The following is a 26,028-nucleotide window of genomic DNA, read 5'->3' as shown; positions in this document are numbered from 1 at the left end:
GCTACTTACAATGCCACTAGTCCAGAGAGGACCCCTTGGAAACTTTAAATAGTGAAAAATTCCGATTGGATAATGCCAGCACAGTATTATTCTGGATTAGGGATTTTAAGATAAAGATTTTCTGTATAAAGTTTTACCCCTTGGAAACTTCAGCACTTGAGTAATTGAAATAGAGCATTTCTCCCAGAGTGGTAGTTCCAAAGATAAAGAACAACCAGGAAAACTTGTGGAAGAGCCTGCACTTTTGTGACCTGGAGGGTGTGCGACGTACCTTCGGGGGTGGGGGCGGGGGAAGGGAGGGCCGGATACTTTCCATCTACATGACCATCATTGCTGCTGACATAAAACAGATTTACCATGACTCCTGCCCCGCTTAAACGCCTATCACAGAGCCCCGCTCACACTCTGAGTGGGCTATTTAAGATGTTCCAGAATCTGTCTTGATCCTCCTTTTGTAGATTTCTCTCTGCCACTACCCCCAGCAAGTCTCCGCACCCTCCTGTGCTCTAAACCCCCATCGCTTTGGGATATCTGGGGCCACGTCCTGCTGCTCCTTCTGTGAGGCTTGCTCTTCTTTGCTCTCTGTTAAATCCTGCTCTCTGTCAAAATCTAGCTCAGAATGTTGGGGTCCGTTAACAAAGGAATGAGACTGAGACAAAGTGAAAGTTATGCAAAGCCTTATTCTATGCCAAGCATTAGAAGTTAGACTGACCGGCCAGGGGAACGAGACTGAGACAAAGTGAAAGTTATGTGAAGCTTTATTCTATGCCAAGCACTAGAAGTCAGACTGACCGGCCAGGACCGCCTCCGAAGAAAGAGACTCCCTCCCGATCTCACAGGCTGGTTTTATAGGGCATAACCGCAGACCCAATGTACATGGCTTCTATTGTTAAGGCGTTTACTCCCGGAATCGATACCCGGAACCATACCAGGAACTACGGGGGCGTTTATTCCCGGAATGAAGTCCGTGGATGTAAGCAACAATATGGCTACCTAGGCAATATGGAGTTGCTCTGGCTAAGCAGGCCCTAGTAGTTAAACAGGTTTAACATTAAATTGGCCCTAACACAAACTATTACCACCTTTCTGAAGACACTTCATGCCAGTTTCCATGCTAGGATACTGACGATTTCAGTTGTCTTCAGCTTCCAACTAGACCTGTCTATGAGACCCAGACTATTGTCATTTCTCTGAGCATACCTGGTCTGGGTTCACACCTGACATTAGTGTTCACACAAATTAATGCTTGCAAATGCAAGCCAAAGAACCAATTCTGACCAACCTGAGAGAGCAGGAATTTTGGAAAGATATTATTAGGCAGCTCATAGAAACAGCTGGAAAGACTGGGGAAGCAAGCTCAGGAAAGTATCAGGAGCTAAAATAAGGCAAGTAACAACAACACAATCACGCATGGGTCACAGCAACAGTCTGTTTAGGATGTTGTCGCCGGCACCTCTTCTGTTGTGAATTGTTCCCGACGACCCCTAAGTCTTCGTGTCACTCCCTGTAATTCTACTTGATCAGAAAGAAGCATCCTAATTCCAAGCCCTGCTTCCAGGAAGCAGAGAGAGAATGTGTCTAACTCATATCAATTTCCATGGAGTTTTCCCCCAAATAGAAGAAGGGATCAAAGCAGATGAGAAAAATGAGAAGTTCCCAAAAGAACACAAACAGCTTTCTAGGGTCTTCAGAACCAACTGGAAATGTACATGGAAATTGGAGGATGCTATTCTCAAGTATCTTAGCAGGGGAGGGTTGTACCTTGGCATTCAGAATGACAGATAAGAGGTGAGATTGTTGAGAATATTTTAAGGGTATACTCATGAACCCCCATAAATGACCAAATGAGACTGGAGCATGGAGACGTTTGGGACAGGGATGACCAAGCAGTGAAAGGAGATACCAGTGCTAATACACCCTCATTGCGATGCACAGGCTGATGAGGCCATTAGACCCTGGGGTTATAAGATGTACTATATGGGAAGCAAGAGCAAGGAAGACTGAGACAAGCAGATATGGGAGACCTAAATCAGCAGGCTAAGTTGTAGAATCTAGACGGAAGGAGGTAAACTCTGGGGGATGGAACAGTCAGCTCAAAACATCTTCCTTTTGTCTGGGCTTCTCTGGGAGACCTAGGTTTATCCTCTACTTAGATAACATCAGAAACAAAGTCTGCACCCCCAGAGCCTACCTCCTAACTGTATCATTACTCTTCATCACTCCAGGCAGGAGCTGGCACTTCCCAACTCAAAGCCACTTAAAGTCCCATGCCTCAAGGGTCAGGTCACTTTCCTGGGTTCAGTCACCCAGTCCTGCTAGATACCAGTGCGTTCCCTTAGAATGGAATATTTCCACACTTGCTCCTTCCCCTGCTCCTTCTGAGTCTTGCCCTAATAAAGGCTGCTCCAATAGGCCTGCTATGTGCTACCTGGTCATTAATTTTTATGCTTGACCAAATTCATATTCCCAGGATGCTGCAGAAAATATTCTTGTGCCATTTGCTCTGCCTGAAGTCACAGATGTGGAAGGAGGAAAGGAACTAGCTGGGACAGCCTTCCCCTGACCTGTTGGTATTCTGAGGGCCTTGTATTCATGGACTCCCTGCCTGTGCACACTTAAGAATCCTGCTAACCCACCGGGTGTCCACCACGATTCCCAGAAAGGAAAAATAATGCAGCCAGGATAATGCCACAGGTACAGTTTATTTTGGACACAAGCTCTTTAGAAAGCAGTCCCTTCACCGCTTTAGACATTCTACTTCCAGGGCTAAAATTCCAGGGATGGGTGTTAGCCAGGAATGGACTGTGGGAGAGTCTTCTTAATGCCAAGCATCAGATTCGTGGATTCACGAGAAATCTCCTGGCACTGGGATCCAGGCATGCTTAACGAACGTTAAGAGACAGGATACTTGCAGACGTGACCACATCCATTGCTGCAGCATTTCATCCCCCTGGGACACGACTGATCTCCCGAGCACATTTCAGCGCAAATCCCAAAGACTCCTTTGGGCACCTCTGGGCAGACACTGGCTTTTTCTTGCCCTGCAACATACAATGGCTTCTGTGGGGTCTGGAGAGGTTACTAAGACCGAAGCTCTCATGGCCGGTTCTTCCTTCATGTTCCTGATGCCCCCTTCAACCTCGGTGGCTACATGCTCACTCTTGGGCCCCCATTTTACAGCCTGGCCCTAGGGAAAATGTTCTCCCTGCTTCAAAGTCTGCACAGTCCCAGCGGGCAAGAACCTGGCACTGTCATAACCCCCTTTATTCCACTTCATTAGAAAATCTCTGATCACAGATAGCCACCTCCCTACCTATCACCTACCCCGTGTTCATCCCCGAACTACTCCTTTGTGGCGTCCCCAACCAGGGCACGTCTCCCAGCTAGAGAGAAGCCCCTTCTAATCAGACCCAACCCAGTCTGATAAGAAGAATGAGAAATGCAGGATGACTGTTCCTGTAGGTCAAAGGAAACAGGTCTGCTGAATGCCCAATCTCCATTCTATAGCGGACACACTGCCTGCTTCTGTTCCAAACCATCCCCGGGTCAGAGGCTGGGCTCTGGGTCTTCTCTGCTCTCAGGTAGGATCCCCTCAGCATCCTCACCTTTGAAAGGAGGTCTCCAAGCGCAGGCCATCTCCACTCCCACGGAGACGAAAGCCATCAGAACAAGGACTGCACCTGTCTTCATGCTGCCTTTGATGTGATGCACTCAAGGAAACCAGCTCCAATTTCTACGGTCAGGGTCAGCAGAAGAGAGGGCGGGGCGGGAGGCGGTAGAGCAGGGCAAGTCTGTGGAAAGGTAAGCTGTCTAGGGACTGTCCCCTGCTGCTCTAGTTCCTTCATTCTGTTTCACAATCTGTTTCCCTCCTGGTTAGGGGGTGGTTTCTTAGAGTTGCAAATGCAAAACAGAAAAGCTTAGCACAACTTTTAGGCCTCTGTTCTTTGTTCTGTCACAACTTGGCACTGGTTTTCCTGGTGCCCTTAGGAACTGGGGCCAAAGAAAACAATTGTGAAATTCAGAAATTCAGAGTGAGACCTTGAACTATGAGGGCATGAGGAATTATATGCCTGGGCCCATCTGGGGCCCCTGGGTATCCAGATATGGGTAAATGCTTCCTTCTGGGACAGATGGTTGAATGTGTGCTTTGGAGCTACATCTAGGGCTGAGATCCCTGAACAGGTATGAAAGATGGGGCACCCCTTCACCTGAAGGTAGTAACAGGTGGCTGTGAAGTCACTCCTCTAAGGAAATCAATGTTCCAAGATCCCAGCTGGCCAGGCCCTTGGGGGTTGAGAGACAGGATCCATCCTGGGTGTTGGTGGCCTCTGACATCTTCTGGTCTGGAGCCAGAGGTTCCTTGAGAGAGGGCTGTGTGGGTGAGTGGGGCGAGCTGAACACAGGAGAGTACTAAGTGTTCAAAGGGGTCTGAGTAAGAGGTCTACCCTCTTTCCTACACCAGTTACCGGATCTCAGAGAAAGGGGCATAGGGGTAAAACCCCAATGACTGTGAGAATGAAGACAAAGTCTGCTTTGTCCTTGGTGGTCAGAGTGGGGGCCGGCACCTCCTGGCCCCCTTTGGGGAGGCCGGGACGAGCAACCCTATGAGCAGAGAAATTCTAAGCCAGCCCAGAGTCAGAGGAGGGCTCTGACTAGCCCAGGTAGTCAGCTCACACCCAGCATCTCAGAATCTTTGGATACACAATGGGCGCAAACATCAGGAATGACTCTTCAGTCTGGAGGAGGGACTAGGGAACCTGGAGAGGACAGGGCAGCTCATTACAGGGCAGAGATCAATGGACCTGGGCAGCAAAGAGCACAGAAAGGGCAAGCCCAGACCCACCTCCTAGGTGGCTGGCCAGATCCCAAGCTGCTGGTAGCGTGGCCTGGGTGAGTGTCCGGAGCCAGGCCAGACAGCACCAAAGAACTTGCAGCAGAAGCCTCCAGTATGCTGGTGGCAAGGGGAGGACTCTCTTTTCTCCTCTAAAAGGGACCCGAACATGACTCTTATCATCTACCAACATAATCTTTGAAAGTTCATTTTTACTGAACAAACACAACGCATTAACCCTTGTGATCAATGACTCAGTCAGATATATCTAGAGTAACCTTCCAGGAGCTACTCAAATGTTAGCAGTTTGTTGTGTATTTTTCTTTTTCTATTTTATTTTATTTATTTGACAGAGGGAAATCACAACTAGGCAGAGAGGCAGGCAGAGAGAGAAGAGGAAGCAGGCTCCCTGCGGAGAAGAGAGTCTGATGCGGGGCTCGATCCCAGGACTCTGGGACCATGACCTGAGCCGAAGGCAGAGGCTTTAACCCACTGAGCCACCCAGGTGCCCCTTGTTGTGTATTTTCCTAAGGTCTCCGTCTATGCTTTTATAAACACACATATGTGTTTAAACAAATACATCATTTTTTTGGCAGAAATAAAGTTATATGTATTATTTTGCTTTGTCATGATGTCTTAGAGAGCTTTCTGGGTATTTTTTTTTCTTTTTGTAAAATAACTACTATCTAAAGTTCCATTAATGAATGGTTCATAATTTATTTAACCTAGATTCAATTGTTGAACATATAAGTGGTTTTTGGTGGGGTTGGGCTTTTTTTCTGGTTATTATAAACAATGTGCTACTTGTATACATCATACATTTTATATGTACTTCTTTGTTTATATACATCAGTATTTCCCTCAGATTAGATGCCTAAGCATGGAAATACAAAGACTTCATTTCATGTAGGTTTGGAAGATGTTGCCAGATTGTCCTCCAAAAAGACCACACAACTTACACTTTCTCCCACAGTGGAAGAGACATCGATTCCTCCCAAACTAACCCAAAACATTTGTAATCTTGCTTCCTCAAGTTAAATTTTTTTAAAGAATTTCTTTCTTTCTTTCTTTATTTGAGGGAGCATGAGCAAGGAGGGAGAGAGAGAGAATCTTTTTTAAAAAAATATTTTATTTATTTATTTGACAGAGAGAGATCACAAGTAGGCAGAGGGGCAGGCAGAGAGAGGAGAGGAGGAAGCAGGCTCCCTGCTGAGCAGAGAGCCCGATGCGGGGCTCGATGCGGGGCTCGATGCGGGGCTCGATGCGGGGCTCGATGCGGGGCTCGATCCCAGGACCCTGAGATCATGACCTGAGCCGAAGGCAAAGGCTTTAACCCACTGAGCCACCCAGGTGCCCCAAGAGAGAGAGAATCTTAAGCAGATTCCACACTGAGCACAGAGTCCAATGTGGGACTCAATCTCATGACCCTGAGACCATGGCCTGACCCAAAATCAAGAGCTGGATGCTTAACTGACGGGGCCACGGATGTGCTCCTTCAAGTTAAATATTTAATGGACTGTTTCAAGCTGTGCGTTCCGATACCCCGCATTGCATGCGTCCCATTTGGGAATGTGGAGCAGGGACTTCTCACCACAGTCATGAAGAAACATTTAATTAGTGGAAATTACATAAGACAATATAATCTGGTGTTGACTACTCCGAGTTTCTAGTAAGAAACAACAGGTAATGATGGTCTGAGACAGTTCTGCACTAGCGTGCACGTCAATATTGGCAGCTGTGAGGTTGCTAAGGGGGGTCTCTTCCATAATGATGGGAGGACTTGGCCTTCCTTAAGCAGGACTGTTTCTCAGGCCCTGTGCTTGCTCCCCATCCGTCTTCTCACCCATCTCACCAAAGCCTCACAAGCCTGTGGGGTTACCTCCGTTGGCATCCCTATGTCACAAATGACGAGTCTGAGACTCAAAGAAAGTCCCTGCTTTGCAAACACTCCAAGCCCACCCCGGAATCTCCAATGGTGGGGTCCAGAGAAACTCTGCAGAGGCCTGTCATGCACATCGACGGGAGGAACCCATCACCCACCTGATAAAACCTGATTTCTTCCCGACAAACAAAACAATGTCCCTACTGCTCCAGGCATGATCACAAATCTGGGGATTTAGCAAGTCCTCATGACACACTATCACTTGAAAGGGCCAGGTGCCTGCAGCAGCCGTCAGACCTACATAAAAAATTAAAGGAAAAGGCTGAGCATACACATTGGGAATTCTCAGATGTCCTCAGTCTGCCAAACCCAGCCTTTTACCTGCAGCCATCAGAGTTTTATTCCTTGGGGTGTGTGTGTGTGTGTGTGTGTGTGTGTGTGTGTGTGTGTGTGCCTGTGTTTCAGGGTGGCAAGTGAGAACTTGGAGTGTAGGCACTTCCATGTCTAGACTCCTAAATTGACTAGAATTCCATTTTTCCTGGAATTCCATTTTTCCTGGAATTCCATATCCCAAAGAGTCATTTCTCATCCCTGCCAAATCCTTCGAACACCTAGCTGCACGCTCAGCCTACCAGCCCCAGACCTTGCTCACGGTACAGCTTTGTCCTGTGGCATGACAAGCCGAGGGTGAACAATGACATATTTTGTTATAGAGCATAAGACTTGGCTAGGACAGAGATGAGGACATTTAAAGTCAAATGGCACAGAACCAGCCAAGGAAGTCTCTTTTCAAAAGCTCAAGGAAGTGTTTTGTGTCGGAACTGAAGTTGTCCAGCTGGCAAGAACTTTGTAAATCCAGAAGTGTAGGTGTGCCTCGATGGTTCACTTGGTTAAGTGTCTGATTTCTTATTTCAGCTCAGGTCATGATCTCAAGGTCATGAGATTGAGCTCTGTGTCAGCCTCTGCTCAGTGTGGAGTCTGCTTGGGATTTTCTCTTTTCCCTCTGCCCTGCCCCTCACTCTTTCTCTCTCTAAAATAAATAAATAAAATCTTTAAAAAAAAGGGGGGAAGAAGAAGAAGAGGGGAGTCCCCAAGCCATCCTGTTAGGATCAAGCCTGTCTTCTCCTAAAAATAAAATAAAATAATGATATTCTCTTCTCTTCTGAATGTATATAGTTCACACAATTTTCTTATATCTAAAAATGAAACTATTTAAAATATAGAAAAATGCATTCATCAATTTGTCTCTCAATTCCTACATCTTTTTCCATTTTCCTGTCCACATGGACTCTGTGAGAACTCAAGAGGAGAGGGGTTTAGAAGGGAGGACAGGGGGAGACACCTGGAAAAGAGAGAGAGGACGAAGCCCTCAGGTCTGTGAAAGGTGTGTGTGGAAAGCTACTCAGAACCACCATGTGGCCGCCGGGCTCAACCATCAGGAAGAACTGTGGTTTCTTCCTACCATCTGTGGCTCAGTTTGTATCCTCGGTCACTGTTTCTGCTGGGTCAGCTCCTGGCCACCTAGGAGGAAAATGTGTATGTCATGGGAACGTAACAGAAGACTCTGGGTTGGAGTGGGATGGGGAGAGAACACAGAACTTGCATGAACCAGAACATGAAGAAACAGACCCCCCCAAAATCTGGAGAGAGAAATGGGGGATGCAGACATTGCAAAAGAGTAGGTTTCTGGTCTCTACCCAGAAACCTGGTAAAATAAGTGGAAAGTCAGATACCAACTCCCTGGCCTCAGGCTAAGAAAGGAAGTTTCGTGAAGAAAGGAGAAAGGAAGAACCAGTCCCTTATTGTGCAACAAGTGAAGCCCCACATTGCCCCATGGAGAGGATCCCACCCTGTCGTCGGTAATTCCAGGCTGAAGCACTTCTTCATGAGGGTATTGGAGTTTCCTGCAGCCCTCTCTGGAGCTCTGTTCTCCGATGAGCTGAATTCCTCCTTCTAGTTTGCGCAGGGGCAGGGAAGTGTGGGGAAAAGGGCTCCATGTGGAAGAGGAGACCCAGATTCTGGCCCTAACTCTGCCCTCTCTAATGGTGAAAGAAGAGACAAATTGGGGCTCCACTCTGGGCTTCATTTGACAAATAAGAGGATGGACTCCTCCAGATAGGAATCCAAGACCCCTCTCTGCCACCCCACCACCCCCAGAAGGCCACGGTGTCTCAGGAAGAGGCAGGCTTCCTCTTAACCTGGCTGGCAGGTTTGTACCCTTGGTGAAGTTTCAGCCTTCGTGTTTAGCTGCGACAGCAGACCCTCCTCTGGTGATGCCTCACTTCATTATAATACATTGCCTTGGAATGTGTTCGCTTCACCCCAAGTTTCTCCTGCAGGGAAGTTGGTCTCATCTTCTAGAATGTGCCATTCCCTTCCGCACTGAGGAGGGGGTGACTTGTCAGTCGGTGATTATACCAGTTTTCTATTGCTGCTATAACAAATGAATACAAACTTGGTTCCCTAAAACAATGCTCATATATTCTCTTAAAGTTCTGGAGTTCAGAAATCCAAATGTTTCCTTATGTGGAAATCAAGGGTATCAACAGGGCTGCACTCCACCCAGAGGCTCTAGGGGAAAGCCATTTCCTTGCTTTTTCCAGCTTCTAGAACGGCACTCTTGCAAAACTTGACTCGTGGGCTCTTCCTCCATCTTCAAAGCTGGCCGTGTAGCGTGGGTTGTCGCATTAACTTCTTCCCCCATAGTCAAATCTCCCTCTGCCCCCTCTTACAAAGATGCTTATGACTACATTTAAAGTCCAGTCAGATATCTGGGAAAATCTCTCCACCTCAATGTCTTTTACTTGATCACATCTGCCAAGTCGTTTTTGCTGTATAAGGCAATCTTCACAGTTTCTGGAGATTAGGATGTGGACATCTTGGGGGCTGTTCTGTCTACCATGGTGATCTATACCTTGTCTCAGGTCAGGGGATTACCCATTTTCTCTCCCAATCCCTTCCCTCAGAACAGAGTGTGTGTATCTTTCACCAAAGACTACACCCTGCCTTCCAGCCTACTTCCAGCCCCCTCCCTTCACTACTTTAGGCTGTGCATTTAGGACAGTGTCATCTAATGGAACTTTCCACAATGATGGAAATGCTTTATATCTGTACTGTCCAACACGGCAGCCACAAAGCTAATAACGTAGCTAATGAGCACTTGAACTGTGACTGGTGCAACTGAGGAAATGAATTCTCAATCCTATTTAATTTTCATTAATTTTCTTTAAAAGATTTTATTTATTTATTTGAAAGAGAGAGTGAGAGAGAGAGCATGAAAGCAGAGAAGGTCAGAGGGAGAAGCAGACTCCCCATGGAGCTGGGAACCTGATGCGGACTCGATCCCAGGACTCCGGGATCATGACCTGAGCCAACGGCAGTCGCCTAGCCAAATGAGCCACCCAGGTGCCCCTAATTTTCATTAAATTTAATAAAAATTTAAATAGCCACTTGTGGCTAGTGAAAATATATTGGACAGCTCAGGTGTAGGCAGGTGTAGGCAGATGAAAAGCAAAAGCCAAGCCCAGTCAGGCTCTGGGATGAAGGAGCTGGCTAGTGCAGGGCAAGGAAGAAAATTGGCTGTTAGCCCCAGAGAAGTACATGGGCCCCGCTCAGCTTTTCCACTGGACTAAGAACACTCAAATGATTTTCAAGGTAGCTCCTCTTCATCCGCCTCACACAGTGAGTCATCCTTTAAGGGACCACAGAGTCATGTCACATGGAGCACAGAAAAGGGACTAACCTGGGATTTGGCATTGGCTAGAGTCCTCTGTCACACACTCACTGAGTAAGTCACTTCTCAGTCCCCCACTCTGTTTCCAAAAAAAGTTGGATCAGATGATCTGAAAGGGTTCCTGAAATTCTAATTAGACTAAAATTCTATGTCCCATGGGTCAAGGTTTGATTGAACATATAATTTTATTTCAGGACCACATTCTCTCTGATCCATGTAAGAGGGAAAAAAAAATTAAGTAGTCTCCATATCCAGTGGGGAGCCCAATATGTGGTCAGGACCCTGAGATCAAGAGTTGGATGCCCAATGGACAGAGTCACCAAGGCGCCCCTGTAAGAGGAAGTCCTGAGTGAAGAGTTAAGGGGAATGAGATGTGGCTCTATGTTACTCCTGCAACCATCCAGACCTGGATCTGACAATCTGACATTCATTCTTCTGTCCCCATGACAATACTTCACATTTGCTTTGACTTTTCAAGAGCTGATCACTAACTAACCCAAACCACATGATGACCCTAGGAGGACAGACACGAGACCCATTTTAAGTGAGAATGCTGAGACTCAGAGAAGGAAAGAATCTTCCAGATGTCAGGCCCCATCATGGGTAACGTACATGTCACCTTACAAATGCCCTTCGAGGCCCCCACTTTCCAGGTGTCAAAATTGAGGTCCAGGAAGGCAAGATGACTTTCCTCAGGGTATGTGGGTAACAAGTTAGGCAGACCCATTTTTCTGACTCTGAACTACTTCTTCCTCCCTCTACATTGTGCTGCTGCTATTTACAACTTCCCTGCAGAACACTGACCTGTAAACCTTAGCATCACAGCTCTCCTTCTGGATCATCCTTTCATGATGCTCCCTAGAAGACCTACAAGCCTAAGCAAGTCATGTCACCTCTGTGCCTGTTTACTCATCTGTGAAGCTGGAGATAACCAGTCCCTACTTTACAAGGGTGTTAAAATCCCATTGAAAGTGTTAAGTGAGGTCATGTCTTCAGACCTGTTAGCCCATAGTAAGCACTCAGTAATTGCTCATTTTTATTGTGTTTGGAAATGGTAGTTGGTCCCAGTCATAATGCAAGTCAATGCCCTTCACCCCCAATCAAACTAAAATGCAAAGAAATTGTCTATAATTTTAAAGAAGTTTTATTTTGAAAACACATGGAATCAGTTACATTATCCACATATTTACAATCACAGAGAAACAGTGATGGCAGGCCATCCCCACGGGGGATAAAATATCCTTTGGCAAAACAAATAGTAGAAATAACTTCAAATACAAAAACACAGCACATAATAAGATTAAATTAAGAGAAGGAATGGGCTATTGAGAAGAGTCACGAGTGTGGAGAAGGTGCGTCTCGTGAGAAGAGTCAGGCTCAGGTGACCTTCCCTGGAGAACTCTTGCACCCAGACCCGGAGCAGCTCAGTTCAGTTCCAGATCGTCCATGTATTCCTGGACCCAGGCCTCGCTGGGGTTAGCACACACTTGTCTGCCCCTTTTGGTTTGGAATCTGTGGGACAAGGAATGGACAGATTAGAATCCCATGGATCCTTGCCTATGGTACGTATGTATCTTCCTCTGCTTGACTAGGGTTCATGTTGGACAGCTCTAATGATGGGGAAACACTTCCTGGGGTGGTGCTAGAACTGGACTCCTTTTAACTTCTATTCTAGATTTAGTTCCACCTCCTAGGTTGCCCAGATTAGGAACAAATGAGTTTTGCAATCAATAAGGATACATCAACACACTCATTCTCTCTTGCCCCCAGCAATGACCTTTCTGTGTGTTTTTCTAAGCATGGTTTAAGAAATCAGCCCACATCTCCTATCATCTTTTTTACTTTCCCTGGTTTCCTGGCTTCTGGCTAAGTTCCTCCCTCAGAAACCTCTTTCTTCTCCCTTGGCTTCGACCCAGCCCTCTCCAGACTCAACAGGTGACTTCATGACTTGATCCTCTCTGACTTCTTGGAGGGCTTCAGCCCTGAGACCTGCCTCCCTACTGCTTGATTCCACATTTCCCCAAATGGTTCCCCTTTTCTCATCCTACCCTCACCCTGCCTGCTAGACCAACTCTGGGCTTGATACTCACACCACGGCTGGTTGGGAGCAGAGGCTGCTGGTCTCGAAGTAATCGGCCACAAAGTTGCGAGGGAGCTTCCGCAGGGTGTAAGAGAAGCAGCAGGCAGTGGGAGGGTCTGAGCCCACTGAAAAGAAACGCAGCTGTGAGACAGAGCTCTATAATGACCTGTTAATTCTGGCTTCTAATCATAGATATTCAGTGGCTATCTCTGTAAGATGACCAGACCCCAAAATATGGTCCCTTGTATCCAATCTCACTCACCCTAAGTAGGAGTATTATTCTGAATAGAAGATCATAAGAGAAAGGCATGAAAGAATTCTAGAAGATCAGAGCTGGACTGAGTCTCGGGGCATGTGTCTACCTCCCTCTGTTTTACAGATGGGGAGACCAAGGCACAGAAAGAAACAGGAACTTGCTTAAATAAGTCTACTTGTTGCTATTTCTTAAGAAAACAGGAACTTGACTATTACTGAATGTCTACCAGATTCTACATTTAACAGCAGGCTACTTGGAAATCTTCCCATCTCCCTTTTGTCCAATCCCTAGATGCCACCGTTAGATCAGCCCCAGCTAGAAAAGTTAGCACTGTCTCCACCATGACTCTAGAAGATAGTGGCTGGAAGAGTGGACCTACTTGGTGCTGAGAGAGCCGGAGTGGAGAAGGCAGCCACAAGCACGAGGAGAGAAAGGACGGTCACGGAGAGCTTCATGGTCTTGAGAGAGGAGAGGTTTTCCTGGAGCTGAGACTCTAGAGTCCAGAAGCTTCAGAACCTGACTGTGTTCTGTGCTGAAACTGATCTGGGAACCCCTCTTTATAGGAACTCTGAGGCCTCGGACAGAGCTGGAGGCACAGGAAGGCAAATGGAATTTCCAGGGTAGAGATGATGTCATGGTGCCAATACGGAAACTGAAGCTAGCTGACAGTGAGCAGCCCTTCACAGCTTCTCTTCCCCAGGGCGATGTCATCACTATGAGGGGGGGTAGTGGAGAAGAAACGGGCTGCACCATAGAGGGAAGTGGTACACCAAAGGCAGTCATCAAGGCTGTGGAGAGAATTGCAAACCCAAGAGGAAGGATGAAACAGTCACACCTGCCTGAGAGGCTTGCAAATGAGAACCGTGCTGCTCCTGGGGGATGGTACCTCCAGAATCTGGAGGTTTCACGTCAGTTTTTCCAGGGCTGCAGCAAGCCTGGCCTCAGGAAGGAAGGGGTGGCCAGGGCTCCATGTCCCATTCCTGGGACTCCTTCTGCTGAGCTGAGTGACCTTTGTACCCTGTATTTTCCTTGGGCATAAAGAGAGAGTCCAGCATTGACTTGTGCAGAAGGACCAAGCAGGGCAGCTCAGGAACATTTACAACTTCTACTTAGAGATTTATGATGGGTCAGGCGCTGGGCAAGCTGCCACCTACACATGACATCTAACCCCACCATACCCCTGAGCAGGACTGTGATTATTCCCCTAGGGCAAGGAGGATCACACAGCAAGATTCACTATCTCCAGACCACACAGCTGTTAAGTGGCAGTGCCAAGATTTGAACGAGATTCATCTGATTCTAAAATCTGTTTTCTGGGGCGCCTGGGTGGCTCAGTGGGTTAAGCCACTGCTTTCGGCTCAGGTCATGATCTCAGGGTCCTGGGATCAAGTCCCGCATCGGGCTCTCTGCTTGGCAGGGAGCCTGCTTCCCCCCCCCTCCACGCCTGCCTCTCTGCCTACTTGTGGTCTCTCTCTCTGTCAAGTAAATAAATAAATAAAATCTGTTTTCTTTCCACCCCATTGCTTCCAGTACAAATACAGAAAGTGACCACAAAGACAGAAAATGTCAACTACCAGGGTCAGTGCCGCACACAAAGACATGTCTTATTAGGGCTGAAATCAAAAAGGAGTTTGGATCGGTCCATCCCAGAACAAGAGGGGAACAGAAAAGAAATAATGACTTCAGTGTGTTTAGTTGACTGGTAACAGAAAAGGGAAAAAAGCTCAGGAAGAATGAAGTTTGGAAGACCCAAATAAAGACTGCTTTGCTAGTGTAAAAATGGGATCAGAAATACCTAGCAATGAGCTTATCCATGTTATGGATAAAATGTGTAATCCAAGCATGTGGGTGTTCCCCAGCCATCCATAGGGAATTCCTTACATTTATGGAAACCCCTGCCTGGTTGGGCAGCTGCTGCTGACCACCTGAAGTTTACAAAGACCAAGAACACAGTAGTTCATGGTGTGGGACATGTGGGGGCAATTTCAGTGGTTGGATCAAGATCTCTGTCCACCGTCCTCTCACCCACGCTGACCCATCTGCTCACCTCCCCGCCTCACATGGCTACCTGCCTCTGCCCTGAGAAGGAAGAATGAAGAGGGAAAGATGAGAGCCAGGCCTCCTGGGTGCTATACAAATGTGGGCTAGGAAGGATCAGGGTAACATTTTGGAGTACTTCAGGGCTACTAAATAAAGTTCAATGTCATCTTATTTCATCACTCCCCAACCACCATCACCTATACACTCACAAACTCTACTTCTCTCCTCTATCCTGTCCTTACCCTTTTCTTTGTGAAAGTCTTGCTTCCAATGTTCCAATCTTTACCAAGTCCTCCATCTCCTAAGTTTCCGCAATACTTTGTCTCTCCTGGTTGATGGAATTTCATGTTCATGCATTAAGCACCTTGCCTTAAGGGAAGGAGGACATGTCTTAATGTTCCTCCAAATCTACAGACTTTGTTATTCATGGCATTTCTATTCAACTCAGTTGAGTAGTCATCTGCTGAAGGAAGCCCCAAATCTGCCCTCAGAGGTCTTAGTCTAGTGATCGTGTAGACGGTGACAGAAATAATGATGCCATGAGATGGAATAAGGTAAGTGTTCTATCAGAAGTAGAAACAAAATGTCAGGGAGCCCAAAGGGTGGAGAAGGCCATCCCTTGGCTGTCAATGAATGGTCTCCAGTCAAGTCTAAACCCCACTGTGCACTAAGAAGGAGCACTTGACATTCAACCAATGACCCTGTCATTGGAGTCCTCTGTCTGACATGGAGTCCTCTGTCTAAATGAGTGGGGTGTGCTGGTCTTCAAGCTGTGGAGGGATTACAAAGGTGTCTTCTCTGGAACAACAGGACAATGATGATAGGTAAGAATGGGTAATTAGTCTACATTGAGCCACACAATGAATTTGACTGTTGACTTTGGCTTCCCAGCCTTGCTTTGAGCTTTGGCTCATGGAGATAAAATCTTTTGTTTGTGAAGGTCCCAACAATAATGCTGTGTTCACACCAGTGAAATTCCACACCAAAAGTACAAAGGCTTGTATCAATATGTTAAGCTGAATCAATGGCTTCTGAGATTTATGCATGGAGGTTATTTCTAAGTAATAGTCAATAGAGAATGAGAAAAAATCCTTCTCAAATACACAACAAAAAAAGGGCTCATCTTCTTTAGAGAACTTCCCCCATCTCTCTTCCAACTAAATTCTGTATCTTCCTCTATGCTCCTACAGCTCTCCCAGAGCTCCCTACTTCATATCAACTAGAACGTATTTGGTTGTCTCCCTCTCTGCATCAAAGGGAGTTCCTTGATGCAGAAACCATGTTATGCTTATCTCTGTGTACACAGTAGGTATTCAATAAACATTTGCTTAATAGGTGTCCAGAGGCAGCCAAACTACCAGTTTTAATGGGAGGGGACGTGACAGGTAACGTGGACTCAGGATGTGAACTCCACTTAGCTAAATGAAGTACAAATAAACTGATCATTTTGAAAAGCTCTATCCAAAATGTGGTTCCCCAACCTCAATGGGGTAATTCTCTTCTTTCTTCTGCCTTCCACCCACATACCCAGTAGTTTTATCATCAAGGAAACTTTTCTAGACTCAGCTCTTTCCAGCTTAGAGTTGTAGGAGTGGCAGCAAGAGTTAACTGGTCCCACAGGTCCCTGTGTCCACCTCCTCACTCCTGAGCAGGGAAACCCTTCATTTCCCCTCATTCGTGGTAACATAGAAGTTTCCCCTTTTATGCCCTTGCTAACACTGTGCTCATAATTCCATTTTGGGCACTTTCACATCTGTCTTCTCATTTTGTCCTCCCAGCTTCCCAGGGCTACACACAGGACCACTAGCCACAGCAGTAATAGGACCTTGCAGAGGTCCTGGTACTTTTGATTTCCCCCAGCAGATCTTCATCCATGTTTTTATTTGATCCTGACCTGTTTTGCCATTGTGCAGATTAGGAATACAAACTCAGAGAAGTTCAAAGACTTAATCAAGGTCACACAGGATGTGTGTCAATAACCAAAGTCTTCCAACTCCTAGGTTGGAACTTCCTTTATAGGTATGACCTCTGAGACTGTACACGTAGGAAGCCCCAGAAGGTACCAGACCCTCTGAAGGGATTACAAAGCTGTTGAGGACAGGAAACAGAAGCTGTCAATCCAGACATTCTGTGCCCGCCTAGAAGGAAAGTACTGAGATGCATGAGGATTGGGGAGACCATTGGATGTCAGGGCCAAGAGCACTAGCCTCTAGGATGTGGAATGCCCAAAACTAGAGAAGTCCTTGTGAGCAAATGTTGAGACTAGACCGCCGATGTGAGCTAACTGTTTGTTCACTTTGCCAAGACAATAAACCAATACAGGTAAATCCTTTGGTCTTGCCAATGTGATAGCCAAGTCACTCAGGGAAATGGGGCAGAAAATGGATTGTAGAAGGAAGAAACAAGTACATTATCCAAAGTGTGGAGGCTCAGGATGGAGTCTGTAAGACAGGAAAGTGATTGAAGCAGTTCATCAGAGACAATCACTCCACCCCCTCAAGCCAGCAGCCTCACTCTTCTTAAAGAGGAAATGGGTCTTCGTCACCTACCACAGCCTGCTCTTTGCAGTCAAGGGTGGAGGTCAGTGACTTTAGGGATGTTCATTTCTGAGAGAAGGTTAAAGCCTCACCAGTGTTTGGAAGACTTTTAGTATTCCTTAGGAAGCATCTTTCTTCATTCCAACAGTGCTTTTATACCTGTTTCAAGCTCTTTCCAGTTTGGTCACAGAGAATATCCAACAAGAGAAGAAATCTAATTCAATAAAACCTTACTGAGTGTCTACTGTATTCTGGGCACTGTTTCAGACATTGGGGATACATGCTTTGGAAGGCGGTGGTGAAATGTCAAGAAAGGGAATGCCTGAGTTTTGTTCGTTTGTTTGTTTTCACAGAAAATATACATCACCACTCTACAAAAATTAGAAAACATAGGAGAGCATAATAAGAAAACAAAAATGAGCCAGCATTCTGTACATGATTTTGTATTTTACTATTCTCCGTTACTATTCTTTCTTGAACTAGTATATCTTTATTTTGTTACTTTATATTCTTCCATGTCATTAAAAAACACAAAAGTTACTTCAAATTGGCATGCATGGTATTTCATTGCATGGATATACCAAAATTTTATTTAAAATTTTATAATTAACCATTCTCTTACTTACGTCAGGCCATGCAGGTTGTGCTAACTTTTCTCTATTATAAATTTAGCTGAGATCTGAAGAATGATTAACCAGGCAAAAAGTATAGGGCTGGGGTTAGTTGGGCAAAGAACAATAGAACTGCGCCTTTTTTAATACATGAAATAGATTTACTGGAATAGTTCAGTAATATCTAATGATAGTTAGATAACACTAATATAACGATAGTAACTAACACTAACATAGTGCTTACAAGAGCCAGTAATATTTAAAGCTTGTTATTCATATGATATGTTATATGTTACACATATATGTTATGTTATACATAACATTCATAGATGCTAATGTATTTTATCCTCCTGGGGGTCCTCTGAGGCAGGTACCATTATCCCCCTCACACATGAGGAAAGCACCTCTCTGAAGCACAGAGAGGTAATTAATTTACAGAAGAACACAGAGCTATTCCATGTTAGATTCGGAAACGAAATCAAGGAGATCTGTCTCCAGAGCGCAAGTAAATCAGAAAAGGGAAATGTGCTTACTATAAATTTATGTTAAAAGCTTAAAAACCAAAGTTCTGTTATTGTGATATAAAATGTCTTACAGTTTTGCATTCTGCATGCCTTTGAACAGTAGAATCCATGGGTTTCCCTTGTCCTTAGAAAATTAAGGGAATTTATTATACCGTGGCATTCCTTATTTGTTGTAAATGCTCATCTCGGCAGCTATCATGGGATGTACCCGTGCTTATAGGAATTCACTCTGCCCTATGATCTCCCAGAAGGAGGCGCTGACACCTCATTCATAGAAAGCAAAGGAGAGGCCTGCACTTTTAAGGAATTATATGGGGTTCACAGGGCTGAGTCTAAGTTTCCAGGAAGTCTGAAAGTGGCAAGAAACAGACCAAGGAGGGAGGCGGGGGTCAGGTCACAGAGGGGAAGCTTCCATTTCATGTTGGAAACCACGCAAGGTATTTGAAATATTTGAGTTTTAGCAAATCACTTTGGATGGCATGCGATGGAACAGACTGAAGAGAGGCAAAACTAGAAGGAAAAACGGTTGATAGGACACTCTTACAGCAGTAAGAAATGATGAGACAAGAAATGATGGCAAGAAATAATGAGGGTCTGACCTAAGACAGTGGTAGTAGGAACAGCAAGAAGTAGATATACTTCATTTCAAATACAGAATAGATGCAAATGAGAGGGAGAAAGGCGTCAAAGGTGAGTCCCAGATTTCTGGCTTGGAGGCTTTGTAGGTAGAGATGCCTTTTACTGAGTGGAGAACAGAGAAAGGGGAGCAGGAATGGATCTAATCCAATACCAAAGGGATTCCTTGCTCTATTACATAAGCAATATGGCCAGAGGAGAATGACAAGAAGAATCCAAGATCACAAAGGGCCTTGTTGTAGAAAGAAGGGGCCCCATTAATGAGACACTGTCTCTCTAGGATGCTAAAAAGAGGTCTCTGGGATATAGTTTCTGCTTACCTGAAAGGTGGGGCCACACCTTAAAAATGGGAGCCAAGGTTAGGTCAAACAGGTGGTCATTATCAGCAAGCCTGTCCATGGAACTCCTGCTGCTGAAGGGAGACAGGTGGGACTGATGCCCAAGACAGTGGGGCCACAGAGCCAGAAATGGGAAGGAAACCCATCCAGCAGGGCCAGGGCATGGGAAGCAGTGGAGAGGTGAGCGGTGTAGAACAAGGCAGTGACGTTGTAGAACATGAACTGTTCAGCCAAAATTCCCTACACTCATGGCTAGGATGCTCTCTTGGCCTGGGATGGGACCTCAAAGAGGCTGGAATGAGCTAGAAAGCGAGGACACAAATGAAGCCCCTCCAAACCGAAAGGTCCACCATGCTACTGTTAGCTACTTTGTGCCACCACCACATGAGAGAGTTCGGGTGCTTCACCAAAGATGAAGACCCCGACACCAGGACCCTTCTGATTCTTTCCTTCCCGTTAGTATGTCAGCTCCATAGTGGGACTTTGGGCATAACACACACTGTTGGTCAAATCAGTGATTTATTCATTCCTTCACCAAATATTTATTAAGCTCTACTATGTGTCAAGCATTGTGGTCACCATTGGAGATAACCTGCCAAAAAACAGACAGGGAAACATTAAACTGACCAGTGCCATCTGTGTGAGCCTGGGAAAGTCATTTCACCCGGTAACATCAACTTACCACCTAGGAAAGTTCTAAGACCCACTCAACCAACTCAACCATCGGAAGGCCCCTTATAGTTTTCATTCAACATCTGTACATCAAGCACATACTCTGTAGACAAGTATGTTATTTTCTGATCCAGGAAAAGCACATAGGACAAAGGGCTATTTTCTGATTTGAGGATTAATATGGAAAGACTTACAAATATATAAACACTAAGATAAAATTGAATATTCAGTAAACCACCTTTATTAGAAGAACAAAAATATAAGGGATATGATCTCAGACAATTCATCATGTTATAATAATTGTGTGCTAGCCTTTGGTTTAAATTAACCAATAAGACATGATTTGAATTTGGTTTAAAATTAACAGGACACGGTTGCAATTTTTGGAGAGAAAATTGCATAAATAACTCATTACAATGCAATGTGGCTGATGCGGTTACTACAGGTCCACTATCAGGAAAGAGGTTGATTCAGCAGTTTCCAGTTCCCTCTTCTGGCCCTCCCAACTGATAGCATTCAACTCTCAGAAACTGAATCACAAGTTTGAAGGGGGTTCCCCAAGAAGTGAATGAGAGTGTCCAGTTCAGGGTATCAGCTGAGGGCTGGGGAAGAGGGGGCGGGCAGAGGAGAAGGCACTGAATATGATTTAGAGTTTCCACTGAAACAAGTGATAGACTCCTTTTTTGGAAATAACAGTAACGAGGGAAGACACTTAGATGCGAAGCCCAGGGTAACCTGCCATTGTCCTTGATCTTGCCTTAGCTTCTCTCAAGACCAGCATTAGCAATCCTAGAGAGGGGATGAAAAGAGGGCACATGTATTTTGTTTAAGAATTTATTTATTTATTTATTTGTCAGAGAGAGAGAGGGAGAGAAAGAACAGGCAGGGGGAGCAGCAGGCAGAGGGAGAAGCAGGTTCCCCACTGAGCACGACACCCAGTGTGGGACTTGATCCCAGGACCCTGTGATCACAACCTGAGCCCAAGGCAGACACTTAAGCAACTGAGCCACCCAGGCGTCCTGAGCCCATGTGTTTTAAGAGCAGGACCCCTAGGCACACAGGAACGGGGTGTGTGTGTGTGTGTGTGTGTGTGTGTGTGTGTGTGTGTGGTGTGACCTCACTTTGCTTATGTCTTACTCTCACCATTGTTCTAGCCCCTTCTGGGGGACTACAAAACCCTCCTGATTTGACCCCAATCTAGTTTCCTTGTCCCTGTTCACTCCGCCACAATACAGCTACACTAAACTTCTTGCTCCTCCCTCTGAACTGGCAAGTCCTCACCTGTGACTGTACCAGCTGGACCTCTTACTGCTACCCCCCCCCCCCATTTATATGTGTTCGAATCCGGTATACCTTCCAAGACCCAAGCAAAGTTCCTTTCTTTCTGTGATGTCTTCCCCAGACTGTCCTGAGGGAGGTCATTTCTCCCTCCTCCTGGTGCTGTGAACCTCCATTAATTTTTCTCCTAGGAATCTTGGCACTTTCTGCGAAATGTTGTAGTTGCCTGTTTATATGCTCTACCTGCTCCTATCAGACTGAGAGCATCTAGAGGACAAAGGCCAACTGTGCATTAGGTTTATTAATTATGTAATAATAGAATAATAAAAGATAGAAAAGAAAAAAAAACATGTCGACCTGCCTGAAAAGGAGACCTTTTCATACCACTGAAATTATGACTGGAAAAGAATAAGAAAACTGCTTTGAATTTGTCATTATTTATGTAAATATCTTAAAAGAGTTCAGAGAAATGGAAATCAAAACTTCATGTTAACAAAGGCCATTGGACAGAAATTTCAGCATATCAAAAATTTCTTTCAAACTAACAATTTTCCAAATGGTGATACTGTAAATGATTTAAAACAAAATGGGTTCACAAAATGACCAGGAAAGTAATACATTCTCACTTTAGAAAAAAAATCTAGAAAAAGGGGAAAACAAAAAAATTAATTATCCATAGACCATAGACACAAATATAGCTACTGTTGGTGCTTTGGGATGTTTATTCCCAATGCTTTTTATTTTTCCCGTTCCTACTGTTTACATCTATATCCCATATATATACATGGTTATAGTATTTGTCACACCTGTGTGGCTACACATACATACACATATTTGTATAATTCTTCATCTTGCACAATTTTTCATCTTACCTTTATATAACTGATGTTATGATATATTTACGCCATTTCACTTCATTCAGTTTAATGAATGAAGCGAGCAATCCAGCGTTTACTTTATCCTCCCCTAATAGAGGAGAATTTAGATTTTCTTGTTTTAGAATCATAAGTGATGCTGCGTCGGATGCCTTTATGTTTAAAGATGCCTCCGTGTTTGGGTTTGTTTCTTTAGAACTCGTTCCTAAAAATGCCTTTTCTAGGTTACGGGGTATAAATATTTTTAGGCTCCTGACATCTTAACACCCACATCTACTATGCTTTCTGATCCTCATCCAATGTTAACCCAGAGCCTCTAGTCACCCGGTGACTGTCTGATGACAGGACAAGAAATGGAGATGTGATCTCATGCTTCCATGTCCCCCGGCGAGAATTCCCCAGGTCAGTGCCTTGCATCCGAGGCAGGTGCGTGGCACCCTCTGCATCACCCCCCTTCCCGCCCCACAGCGGAGGAAGCACAGAAGTCTCAGCTCTGTGGGAAGGACAGGGCTGGCGAGCTCACATATAGATCAGTTCTTATGGGAAGAGCCTGCCTAAGAATAGCCTCGGGTCAACACATAGCCCTCTCCTCCTGCTCACGGGGGAAACCATTTCCTCACAAGAAACCAGAACAAGTCATGAGTTTCGGGCTGAAACTTAGAGCTCAGAGAAGCTATTCTTGGATATCCTGAACCCCTGTGGTCCCCTAGGACCCGGAGTTGGGCAATACTCAGCATGACACCACTGTGCTTAAAAATTTCCCTCCACACCCCCGGATTCCATTTCCCCTTCCACCAGGGCTGCTATAAAGAGCAGGGGAGATCTGCTCACACTCCAGAAGGACGGAGGCAGCAGCCAGTGCCCAGGCCCACTCCCCGGACAAACGGACAAACGAGCCCACACGCCGTACCCTGCTGAGCAACATGAAGGTTCCTGGGGCTGCCCTCGCTGTCCTCCTCTGCACCATGGCCCTCTGCAACCAGGTCTTCTCTGCACCATGTGAGTCTCTGTTGTTGTCACAACTGTCCCCACTCCCTGTCCCCGTAGTCGGACCACTCCTATTTCTGTCTCCCGGCCTTGGGAGCCCCCAAGAGAAAAAAGGGAGCTTCTCAAAGGGCTTGAAAACTGTGGCATTTCTCTTCAAGACTTTTACTTTCGTCTTTATTTTTTTTTAAAGATTTTATTTATTTATTTGACAGAGAGAGATCACAAGTAGATGGAGAGGCAGGCAGAGAGAGAGAGAGAGAGAGAGGGAAGCAGGCTCCCTGCTGAGCAGAGAGCCCGATGCGGGACTCGATCCCAGGCCCCTGAGATCATGACCTGAGCCGAAGGCAGCGGCTTAACCCACTGAGCCACCCAGGTGCCCCTACTTTTGTCTTTATAAAGGAGCCTTAGCTGTCCCAGTCCCCAGATCTGAGAGCTGGGGGAGGTAGGGGAGTTGGAGTTCCATTTTACAGGTGGCAAAATAGGGACCCTAAGCAAATGAGTTTATAAGAGGCAAGATCCAAGCCTGCTGACCTCTCAGTGGGGTTATCCTTCCCCTCACTCCCCGGAGGTCTCCCCAGGGCTCTGTCCCTTGGATGTCATAAGAAAGATGTCCAAGGTTTCTCTTTTGCTGGGGCATGACTCCTTGAGCCAGACAAAACTTCCAGAGAGAGAGGAAAAAAGAGCAGTCTGCTTGGATGTTTAGATCACATCAAGAAAGTCTGCCCACGATAAAGGGTCAAGGACAAAGAAGGACCCAGACAGAAACCAGAACAGAGACAGGCATACTTCTAGGCAAAGACACCCAGCACTTTCCAGCGACCCTGTCTGCCAGCCTGTACCCAGAGCAACGTTTCCTCCAAGTCTTCCTCATCCTCTCAGAGATCCAATCTCAGATCTGACTTTTCCTTCTGAACTGTAACTCAGGCTCATTTTCTCTCCTCCTCCAGTTGGTGCGGACACCCCAACCGCCTGCTGCTTCTCCTACGTCTCCAAGCAGATTACACGCAAGTTCATAGTCGACTATTTTGAGACGAGCAGCCAATGCTCCAAGCCTGGTGTTATGTAAGTGCCAGTCTTCCTGCCTGCCTCTGGGGGAGATGGGGACGGTCTGGAGTGGGGGCAGCACCTGAGAGCATAGACTGGCCAGGGGCGCCATCCTGGAATGGCATGTAGGACCCAGGTCTCTGAGGTGTGACCTGACCTGGCCAGGGGCTTGCGAAGTCAGGGAGGGTTGGCCCAGCCCAGAGGGGAGGGAGGACGAAAGGAGGTGGCAGCAGGATCCCTTGGGAGGAGGTGGTGGTGGTGAGGCGGTGAGAGGAGGTCTCTAGACCGAGATGGGCAGAGGGTCCAGGGCAGAGAGTGGGGTGAGGGGCCATAGCGGGCCCAGAGTTCCGCTACTGGATTCCTCAGTAAATAATCCTTCCACCCCTCTCTGCAGCTTCCAGACCAGAAAAGGCCGCCAGCTCTGTGCGGACCCCACTGAGGCCTGGGTCCAGGAGTACGTGACGGACCTGGAGCTGAATGCCTGAGTGGCCCGGAAGCTTTGAGAACCCAGTGACCTCAGTGGGCTGCCTGGGGAGCAGAGGTCCGAGCCTTGGAAACATCCCTACAACCTCCACAGCTACCTCTCCTGCGGGCTGGTTGTTGCCAAACAGCCACACTCTGGGATTCTTTCTAACTTAAATTCCAATTTATTTATATTATTTAATTTTTGTTATTTATGTTCAATGTCATTCTCTGGGACCGTGCGCTCCGAGAGACCCCAAGATACCTTCCTCGCCGCCCTCCCCTGCTCCCCTCACTTGCACTGTGATTGGTGACGACTGCGTGACTGTCGTCGTTTATGCTAGGCAGAAGTGGCACCCGAGCCACCGGACTGGTGTACGTGTATGGGATGTTTCTGTTCAGTGCTGTGTTCAGCCCTGAGAAATAATAAAGATGGTCTTTTGAAAAAGAAACTGACATTGAGTTTGGTTTCATTTGTCCGGAAAGTCAGAATCGCTGGTCAAAAGGAACAATAGGTAAAAAACAGACAGATGTGAAATGGAGGGAAATTGGGAGTTCTGGGTCACCGACGTTATGAATACTTCATAAATGAAATCATAACTTACGTATTTGGAAAAATTCACTATGATGAGGGATATTATTAAGAAGAGTATTAGGGCACCTGGGTGGCTCTGTGGGTTAAGCCTCTGCCTTCGGCTCAGGTCATGATCCCAGGGTCCCGGGATTGAGCCCCACATCAGGCTCTCAGTTCAGCAGGAAGCCTGCTTCCCCCTCCCCCTCTGCCTGCCTCTCTGCCTACTTGTGATCTCTCTCTCTGTCAAACAAATAAATAAAATCTTGAAAAAAATGAAAAAATTTAAAAAAGAAGAGTATTCACAGTGCATATTGGTCATAAATGAAGCATTCTTAATAACAATTGCTAACATATTTGAGACCTACTCCAGGCTGAGTGCTTTTTAAGCAGGGTTCATTGGATCCTCACAATGAAACAGTACAGTTTAAATGCCACTAATACCCTCATGTGATACAAGAGTAAACTCTAGCCGGGCTCAGAGAGGTTAAGCAACTTGGCCAAGAGTGCACACCAAGTAAATGGTACAACTGCGTTCCAAAACTAGACTTTGATATAACTACACACTCACTCTTAAACTAGCAAAGTTATATCCCCAAACACCATCCAGCTGTTCTCAAATCATAAGCAATGATTGTTTAAGACACTTATATCAGAGGGGTCTGGGTGGC

At 46.1% G+C, this 26,028-nt stretch overlaps 2 protein-coding genes and 1 long non-coding RNA gene across 3 annotated transcripts; 1 reads left to right on the top strand and 2 right to left on the bottom strand.

Annotated features, from left to right (window-relative positions):
• Positions 1 to 2,683: 2,683 nt before the first annotated feature.
• Positions 2,684 to 3,829, bottom strand: LOC123930202. The gene is made up of 2 exons (XR_006816008.1): positions 3,606 to 3,829; positions 2,684 to 3,041 (listed from the first exon to the last, which is right to left on the bottom strand). It is a non-coding gene; the product is annotated as an uncharacterized LOC123930202 (long non-coding RNA).
• Positions 3,830 to 11,583: 7,754 nt separating this feature from the next.
• On the bottom strand, positions 11,584 to 13,443 carry LOC123929539 (C-C motif chemokine 4). The gene is made up of 3 exons (XM_045985341.1): positions 13,162 to 13,443; positions 12,537 to 12,651; positions 11,584 to 11,958 (listed from the first exon to the last, which is right to left on the bottom strand). The coding sequence occupies exons 1-3, from the start codon at positions 13,235 to 13,237 to the stop codon at positions 11,871 to 11,873; spliced, it is 279 nt and encodes a 92-aa protein (XP_045841297.1). The 5' UTR covers positions 13,238 to 13,443; the 3' UTR covers positions 11,584 to 11,870.
• Positions 13,444 to 23,125: 9,682 nt separating this feature from the next.
• Positions 23,126 to 25,210, top strand: LOC123929538 (C-C motif chemokine 3). Its single transcript, XM_045985340.1, has 3 exons — positions 23,126 to 23,292; positions 24,228 to 24,342; positions 24,719 to 25,210. The coding sequence occupies exons 1-3, from the start codon at positions 23,217 to 23,219 to the stop codon at positions 24,807 to 24,809; spliced, it is 282 nt and encodes a 93-aa protein (XP_045841296.1). The 5' UTR covers positions 23,126 to 23,216; the 3' UTR covers positions 24,810 to 25,210.
• The last annotated feature ends 818 nt before the right edge of the window (positions 25,211 to 26,028 follow it).

Source organism: Meles meles, chromosome 18 (genome assembly GCF_922984935.1).
Source record: "Meles meles chromosome 18, mMelMel3.1 paternal haplotype, whole genome shotgun sequence".
Classification (NCBI taxonomy): Eukaryota; Metazoa; Chordata; class Mammalia; order Carnivora; family Mustelidae; genus Meles; species Meles meles.
This window is presented reverse-complemented; position numbering and strand designations above follow the sequence as displayed.